General features: G+C 46.5%; 1 protein-coding gene across 1 annotated transcript in view; it reads left to right on the top strand.

The window, feature by feature from the left end:
• Positions 1 to 4,163: 4,163 nt before the first annotated feature.
• LOC101998779 (keratin, type II microfibrillar, component 7C-like) overlaps positions 4,164 to 8,927 on the top strand; it is an 8,883-nt gene continuing 4,119 nt past the window's right edge. Inside the window, exons 1-2 of the mRNA XM_026782656.1 lie at positions 4,164 to 4,193; positions 8,507 to 8,632. Coding sequence (XP_026638457.1) covers positions 4,164 to 4,193; positions 8,507 to 8,632 — 156 coding nt within the window. The remainder of the gene's footprint in view (positions 4,194 to 8,506; positions 8,633 to 8,927) is intronic.

Here is an 8,927-nt window from a genome sequence, read left to right as displayed (position 1 = left end):
CTGTGTTTGTGTGTGTGTATGTGTGGTGTGCCTGTGTGCCTGTGTGTGTGTGCGTGTGTGTGTATGTGTGGTGTGTGCCTCTGTGTTTGTGTGTGGTATGCCTGTGTGTGTGTGTGCCTGTGTGTGTATGTGTGGTGTGTGCCTGTGTGTGTGCGTGTGTGTGTATGTGTGGTGTGTGCCTGTGTGTGTGTGGTGTGTGTGTGTGTAGTGTGCCTGTGTGTGTGCGTGTGTGGTGTATGCCTGTGTGTGTGTGTGCGTGTGTGTGTATGTGTGGTGTGTGCTTGTGTGTGTGGTGTGTGCCTGTGTGTGTATGCGTGTGTGAGTATGTGTGGTGTGTGCCTGTGTGTGTGTGTGTGTGAGTATGTGTGGTGTGTGCCTGTGTGTGTGCGTGCGTGTGTGTGTGTGTGTGCCTCTGTGTGTTTGTGTGTGTGTACGTGTACTACTTCTGATAATGTCATTTTGAAATATCTTGAACATTGTCTTAGTTGGGGTTTTATTGCCATGAAGAGGCACCATGACCACAACAACTTTTATAAAGGAAAACATTTAATTGGGGCTGACTTACAGTTTCAAAGGTTTAGTCCACTATCACAGTGGCAGGAAACATGACGGCATGCAGACAGACATGGTGCTGGAGATGTAGCTAAGAGTTCTACATTTGGGTTTGCAGGCAGCAGGAAGTGACTGTAAGCCACAAGGCCTGGCTTGAACTTCTAATAAAAGACCTCAAAACCCATCCCAGTGACTCACTTCTTCCAACAAAGCCACATCTACTCCAGCAAGGCTACACCACCTAATAATACCACTCCCTATGGGTCTATGGTGGCCATTTTTCAAATCACCACAAATATCAATGCTCCTACCTCTTCTTTCTCCATGGCATAGTTGTGGAGTATGGAATCAAATTGAATGCACCACCACTTCCCACCTGAGATAAACTGTACATTTCATCTGAGACTCAGTTTCCTTTGTGCTGGCACTAATGTAATCAGACTTGTCCAGGACACCATGAGGATTAAGTGAGGGGTGTCTCTACCAGGCTTGTTCTTTAGGGTTATCAGCTAGCTCCCTAGTCATGACTCAGACTTATTATTAGTTTTGAATTCTTGGCCTGGTTTAGGCTCATTTCTGGCTAGCTCTTTTCATTTAAATTAACCTGTTTCTCTTAATCTACCTTTTGCCTCAGGACTTTTTACTTCCCTTCTGTATATCTTACTTTTACTGCTTCTTGTGTCTGACTGCCTGGTTTCTTATCCACTTCTCTCTCATCTTTCTTCTCTCAAGCCTAGATTTCTCTGCCTATTTATTCTCTCTGTCTGCCAGCCCTGCCTATTTTTTCTCTGCCTAGCTATTGGCCATTCAGCTCTTTATTAAATCAATCAGCTGCCTTAGGCAGGCAAGGTGAAACAAAGGCAACACATCTTTATATAATCAAGCACACATTCTTGCATCGATAAATAAATGCAGCATAAACAAAACTAACACACATTTACACAGCTAAAATAATATTTCACAGTTTAAATAAATGTAACACCTCTTTGCCAGGTTAAAATAATATTCCACAACAGGTGTCCACACAAGGTCAGTTGTGCTGTCAATACATTGTAGCTGCTCTTTCTCCTTCACCTGCTGGTCACTCTGGGTGCCTGCCCGCCCTGTTCATCAACAACAACTACCACCCCCATCAGCCTCACCTCTTCTTCCAGGTCTGGAGAGGCCTCAGTTTCCACTTTCAGTTCAGGATCTGGTGGATGGACTCAGAGTTTGTGAGACAAGCCCTCCTGAAGGGAGCCCAAGGTAACAGAACTGATTCGAGAGTAGTTGTGGACTTTTGTGTACATTGAGGGAGAGGCATGTAGCGGGGTTAAGAAACCTTGACAGCACATAGGAAGGATGGAGGCAGGTGGGCTGGCTGTGTTCCTTAAAGACACAGGTATTTGGAACTCTCAAATCAGATGCTCATACAGGGTCACCAAGCCCATGGGACCTCAAGGAGAAAGAATAATTTTAGCTGCGTTTTGGACCTCCATGTTCTGGTAGAGATTGACACATTCCCTCACGCGATACTGGGATCCAAGTGTCCCAGGTTACCTTGAGAACTTGACCCTTGGAGCTCTGCCTGGGGGGCTCCTGAGATGTGCTTTGTCTCAAAGCTTCCAAGGTACACAGAGTGAGGATGGCCTATCATTTATTCTTGGCCGCAGCTCATCCTGTGGCCCAACTGAAAAGTCAAGGGTCTGGGTCTGGTTAATAATCCAGAGGAAGCAGCCCAATGTGGCTTCCCCTGCCGCTGGATCACTTCACAGAGTGTGGCACACACAGGCCCTCAACCCAGGAAGAAAGCCTGCTAAGATGTCAGAACTGTCAGAACACAGGATAGCCAAAGCTAAATCTTAATGGGGCAAACTCCAGGCAAAGGGGAAATGGTTGACATTCTCCAGGCCTGTAAGTGACAAAGTGATCACTGCACGTAGGAAGGCAGAGGACCCTTGTATCTGGAGTTATGAACAGGCGGCAATGACTGCGTTCTTCCTCCTCTGACTCCACCCTTTCCATTTAGAGCCACCACCACAGGTGGCTGGTTCAGAACTCCCACAGTGGCGTCCGGGTATGACTTCAGTTGTATTTCCTCTACACCCCATCTCAGCATCTCTTGCCGCATGTGGCCTCTCGGGGGGCTTTGGCCTGGGCTCCTCTGACACAGCTTTAGAGACTTTTACAGCTCTCCTCACCATCATGTCTGCTGGCAGTCTTCATTAGCGAGGGTGTCCTGGAGCACTGTGGGTGGAGCTTCCAGGCTGACCTTTACAAGGCTCTGGGTTCAGTCTCCAATAATGAGAAAATAAGGAACAGGGCTACTGTCTTGCCCTGTATCCTTTTCAAATCTTCATTCCATGGGAGGCTCCCAGACTGATGGAGGAGGTAGACAGACATCCAGTGGGCAGAGAGGCAGGGCTAGAACAGGAGTTTTTAAGAATGTATGATTTTTGTTGCTCTTTCTTGAGACAGGGTCTCTTTATGTAGTTGTAGCTATGCTGGAACTGGATATGTAGACCAGGCTGGCTTTGAACTCAGAGTTCCAGCCTTCTGAGTGCTGGGATTGAGGTCACGTGCCACCACACTCAGGAGAGCAGTGACTTTTTTAGTGTACAATCTCTATAAAGGAGCAGAGAAAGAGCAAGTCAGGGAGTCTTTATTTTCTCTTTGCTCTTGACTGTAACCCTCCCATAAATAACAGGTATGATTTGATACCGCAGCCAAACAAACCATTCTCTCGCCACAGTTGCCTTTTGTCACAACAGCAGGGAGTCACAGAAATGAGCCAGGACGCCATCCGTCCTCTATCCACCCACTTATGCATCCTGCACGCCTCTTCTGAGCACTAACTGTAGCCTGATTGTGCTGAGCACCCGAGCACAGAGATGAAAGACCCCATTCCTGCCCCATGGCACGTGCTATACTCCTTTCCCTAGATCTAAGCTCAGGGAAGCTTCACTGGTAGGGACTGAATTCAGGACTTTGAACATGCTAGGCAAGCATCCTACCGATGAGCTCTCTTAAGCCTAGGAAACTTATTTATGATGTTAAAACAACAAGACTGAAATCTTTGCAGGCTCTCCACGACACAGGACAACAACAGAATATCTGAGAGGAGTCCCATTGAGAACTCATTATCAGTGGCATAGCAAAAACCAGAGGCCTCAAGCCAGACCGATGACTCTAGGGTGAACTGTGTGATTCCGTGGCCACACCATCGCTGAACTGTGATTCCGTGGCCACACCACCGCTGAACTGTGATTCCGTGGCCACTCCACCACTGAACTGTGATTCCGTGGGCCACACCACCGCTAAACTGTGATTCCGTGGCCACTCCACCGCTGAACTGTGATTCCGTGGGCCACACCACAGCTTCCACAACTAGATTTTTCTTCTGTTTTTGTTTTGTTTTTGATTTGGCCATGGGGAGGGTGCAAGGGCAGAGGGCAGATTAAGGGGATGAGGACATAAGAGGGATCAGAATGCATGATATGAAATCCACAGAGAACTGATAAAAGTAAAAATATGAGTAATAGCTGGACATTAAAAGGCTGTTGGCACTGCATGATTTCCCTTGCTCACATCTCTCTCATTCTGCAGGGATGAAGTTGACATCTCCGTGGACTATGAGCGAGCCTAAGCTGGTCATAATCAAGGTGAGTGGTTGGATCTGCAGGCCCCATCCATAAATGGACAATTTAACCCCATAGACCTACAGGGTAGGGGTTCTTTGGATCTTCCTTTACCGAGGCCCAGAGAGGTGGACCTCAGGATGCCAAGGTGATGAATTTAGCAGACGAAGACTTCCAGGAAACTGACGCAAATATGTTCAAAGCACTTGTTTGATCTCATTGAGTACAAGAAATTAAAATAGGACAAAATAAAGTGTAAAATTTTAGAATTGGAAATACTGGAACAAAAAAGCTTAAAAAATGGTCCCAAACAGTAGACTGTATATGTCAAAGATGGGCTGGGGGAGATAGCTTAGCAGTTATCACTGCTCCCTGTTCTTTCAGAGACCAGCACTCCATTTGCAGCCCCCACAGCACAAAATGTCCCTTAACTGCAGCTCCGGGGAGTATGGCACACTCTTCTGGTCTCTGCACACATCTTACACGGGTGGCACACTCAAGTTTGGACACACATACATGCACATACACACTAAAGTAAATCTTAAAAACCAAGTCCTAGAAAAACTGGGTTTCCAGTATCAGAGCAAATAGCAATTCTTCCCTTGTGGAAAATGGAGGGAGCTGAGTGTGTCACTTACAGGATGCTCCGATAACGGGCATAAGCTCTTGGGCAATCTTTCCTGGTCTGTGTCCAGTTTGTGTGTGCCTCTACACTGCTCTGCCTACACATCTAACCCAGTGCCTGCCCTCCCTGTTTTTTTGGAAAATATTGGCTGGAGGCAACTGTTGGTTTTTCCAATGGAATATGCAAATTAAATGTACCACCCCAAAAGGGCACGGCCATGAGCAGGAATGGCGCCATGGGGCAGTCCCATTCCTGGGTCCTGTAAGGCAGTAAGGGTCAGGCATGTATGGGGGGTAGTGAAAGAGATAGGAGGCAGTTAGTATGCATCATGGAATAAGGAGTGTACAACATTTTATGGTCAAATGGCTTAAAGTAATGGAAGAAGTGGGGCATCCTGTCTTCCGGGAGGAAGATGTGCCTCAGTTCTTACCTCTTCAGAGGTCTGCACCACTGAGGTGTGGTGTTCTGTTTTTAATGTCCTGGGAGCTACCTTTGCCTGTGTTGTTCATATAATAGTAGAGGCAGTAATTTTGGAGTCACATTGTAGAAATGTTCTAACCCAAAGAATAGAGAAAAAAATTATCGAAGGAAAAAATAGCAGCACCTCAGGGGTCCGAAGGACAGTAAATAACTGACCATCCTTGCCATAGGCTGCCTGGAAGGAAGGGAAGGTGAGGCAGGAGAGAATATATAATGTCCAGTGTTTGAGAAAAACACCACTCTCAAGACCCGCAAGATCTCCAAACACAATACAAAGACCTAGAAAATGTTTCCTGCGTCATGGGAGTTACCAAGAGTCAGCTCCAATGAGCTGGCTTCAGACACTCACCTTCAATAAGCCCATTAAACAAGCAATGTGAAAGCAGGGAAGGGATTTGTTTGTTGTGATCATATTAGAAAGAGGGGCAACAAGGCACAGAAGATAATAAAAATATTAAATTAAATTTAAATACTTTTATTTATCAAAATAAGCCATAGAGTGTTCCAGGATATTTAATCACACTGTGGATCCCAAGATTGCACTATTGACTACAAAAACTTGTTTCTAGTTGTGTGTGGCTCAGCCCTAGCACACACGTCTAATATAAGAGCTTTCTGCATAAATATTGTAAACAGGATTAAATAATACCAAACATAGGTCAAGAGGCAGAGCAAGCAACCAGCTGACAGAAAAAAACCATAGAGAGCAAGAGGGAGTCAGGAGGACAGATAGAGAGACACACAGGAAGTAGAAGGGAGGACCATTCAGTTTGAGGAGTTTTGAGTAGGAGAACGCTCTTTCTGGGACATTGTCGGAGGAGGAAGGTCAGTCGGCTGCTTTCTCTGCCTCTCTGAGCTAGCAGGTTTTCACCCCAGCATCTGGCTCCTGATTCTTTACTGGTAAAATGAAATAATTGAGATGTAGTTAAAAACAAGAGAGAGACCAAAAAAGCTATAAACTTGAAGATAGTGTTTGTAGTACTTGTGAAAAGTGGCACTTCCCGGAACATAAAAAACACTCACAATCCCATCAGAAAAAACAGACAGCCTAGAGGGGGAGCAAGCTGGAGACACACCCTTAGCCAGAGTTTGAAGCCATGTTAAACTTAAAGTCAGACCCAAACCAGGATTCATTATTGTGATGGTTAATTTTGTCATCAACTTGATGGGATTTAGAATAGGAAACAAACCTCTGGGCACATCTGGAAGGGAGCTTCTAGATTAGGTTGACTGAGTTGAGAGCACACATTCTAAATATGGGCAGCACCATTCTATGAGGTTTCGGGTTGGACAGAAAGGAGAAAGTGAGCCTGGCATGGGTGTTTATGACTCTGCTTCCCTACTGCAGATCGGGAGCCTCAGTTTCAGGCTCCTGCTGCTGTGCTTCCCGGCCATGACTCACCAAACTGTGAGCCAGAATTAACCCTTCCTGTCCCAGGAACAAGTAAAATAACTAATACAATTACTTTTTTTAATTGTTAAAAGTTAATACACAGGTGCTGAAGAAAAGGCTCAGCGGTTAAAAGCACTGACTGCTCTTCCAGAGGACGTGGGTTCAATTCCCATCACCCATGTGGCAGTTCATAACTGTCTGTAACTGTTCCAGGGAACCTGACACCCATGATAAAACATCAATGCCCATAAAATAAAATAAAAAAGTTAATACACATTGAAGAGGATATCTTATATACATTACCAATGAATGAATAATTCAAACAAATTTAGCAGATAATTTTCTATCCTCTTGCCAAGCTGTGTATCTGCCTAGCCTTCGACTCTACTCCTGGCTGTGTGCACGTGCGCCAAGAAGCACGCACCATCTTAAATGGTTTTTAGATTATTTGTGTGTGTGAGTGTTTTGCCTGCATGTATATCTGTGCATGTACCTGGTGCCCACAGTGGTGAGAAGAGGGTGTCAGATCCCCTGGAACTGGAGTACTGATGGTGGTGAGCCACAGTCTGGGTGCTGGGAACAGAATCTGGGCCTTCTGCAAGGGCAGCAAATCCCTTTAATCACCGAGTCATGTCTCCAGCCCCATGCACGCACCGTCCTTATAAGAAAAAACCTAGGATTACGCTAAGTATGAGATAGTCACAGAGTGAACTCGATCCTACAGGAGGAAGCCTCCCCTCCAGCCTTCTCCTTCCACCCCTGCCTCTGAAGACTCCAATCAGAACCTGGCGACTGTAACCTGGTGAGGTCACAGAGCTCCCAGAGGGAGAGTCCTTAGAGATGAGGGTTTTGTGAGCTCTTCAGATTGGAGCTAGGCTTTGGTACTCGAGAGGCGTGGAGGAGTCACAGCTCCTTGACCATGGTGAGGCTTGCCTATGGCTTGTTAGTCGTGTGGGTTGAGGGTCCTGGACTCCACTAGGAGTCTAAGGGCTGCCAGCCACAGTCATCACTGTAGCCCATGCAACAGGAAAGGGGTCGATGGGCACAAGAGACATTTGTGGCCATGATGTTTTACCACCAGGCTCTGTCTGTTCCCGTGTTCTGCCTGTGAAATTTGTACTGTGCTCGTGTGAGCAGTTTCTTGTCAGGGTGGAGGCTTGAGTCATCCCTCCTTCAGAGATCAAGCAAAGGGCTTGACCTAAAATGTAGTCTGAGCAGCTGGGGAGGTATCACTCTGTCCATGAAGGCTGTGCCTGTTGTACAAGTATGAGGACCCAAATTTGATCCCTAGAACCCAAGTCTTAATCTGGGTTTGATGGCATGTTCTTGTAATCCTAAAGCTGGGAAGGCAGAGGTGGGAGGATCCCTGGGGCTCTCTGACCAGCCAGCCTCGCCTAATTGACAGCTGTCCTACAAAATCTGATCCCTGGCCTCTATACACGCTTTCACACACATGTACACACATACACACACACACATGAACACCTCACAAATACATTTAAAAATTTAAAGTGTTTTTTGACATTAAGAATTACCTGGGTTTTCCTAAATGATGGTCATATGTGATAAGTTTCAGTTCTTGATTCCACAGAGCTTAACTTGCCCTGTTCTTGGAATGAACCCCGAGTTGCCCAGCCCCTGAAGCCCCTTGACAGATCCCTAGAATCTGCACCAGGCTCTATCTTCTGCCTCCCAGTCTGGCCCAAGGAACTCACTGAATTATCCCAGTAACATGGATGGAGAACTGGGTGCTCAGAGAAGAGTTTGGTGGGGACAACAGATGTCTGGTGGGCACTGGGGTTCCTCTCCCCTGACCTCTGCTCTGCTGCTCCATCCCAGTGTGAGGAGATGAAAACCACTGGGCAAAACTGTGTGCAGTGCCCTCAGCACAGCAAGGAGGCCCTGAACAGACTTAACCAAGCCATCCAGCAGTTGAAGAAGGAAGTGGAGAATGCTCAGAGCCAGGCGGGAGGGAGCCATTGCCATGACACTTCCTCTAGGTCCCCTCATCCTTTGGAAGAGGTAAGTTCTTGTATGTGTGTGTGATGTGTGTGTGTGTGTGTATGCTGTGTGTAAGTGTGTGTGAGAATTATGTATGTGTGAGTGGATGGGAGAGTGTATGTGTGTGAGTGTGTGTGTGTGAGAATGTATGTATGTGTGATGTGTGTGTGTGTGAGTGTGTGATGTGTGTGAGAGTGTATGTGTGTGTGAGTGTGTGATGTGTGTGAGAGTGTATGTGTGTGTGAGTGTGTGATGTGTG

Source organism: Microtus ochrogaster, chromosome 15, assembly GCF_000317375.1.
Source record: "Microtus ochrogaster isolate Prairie Vole_2 chromosome 15, MicOch1.0, whole genome shotgun sequence".
Lineage (NCBI taxonomy): Eukaryota > Metazoa > Chordata > Mammalia > Rodentia > Cricetidae > Microtus > Microtus ochrogaster.
The sequence above is the reverse complement of the archived record's forward strand: the minus strand, read 5'-3'. Positions and strand labels throughout refer to the sequence as shown.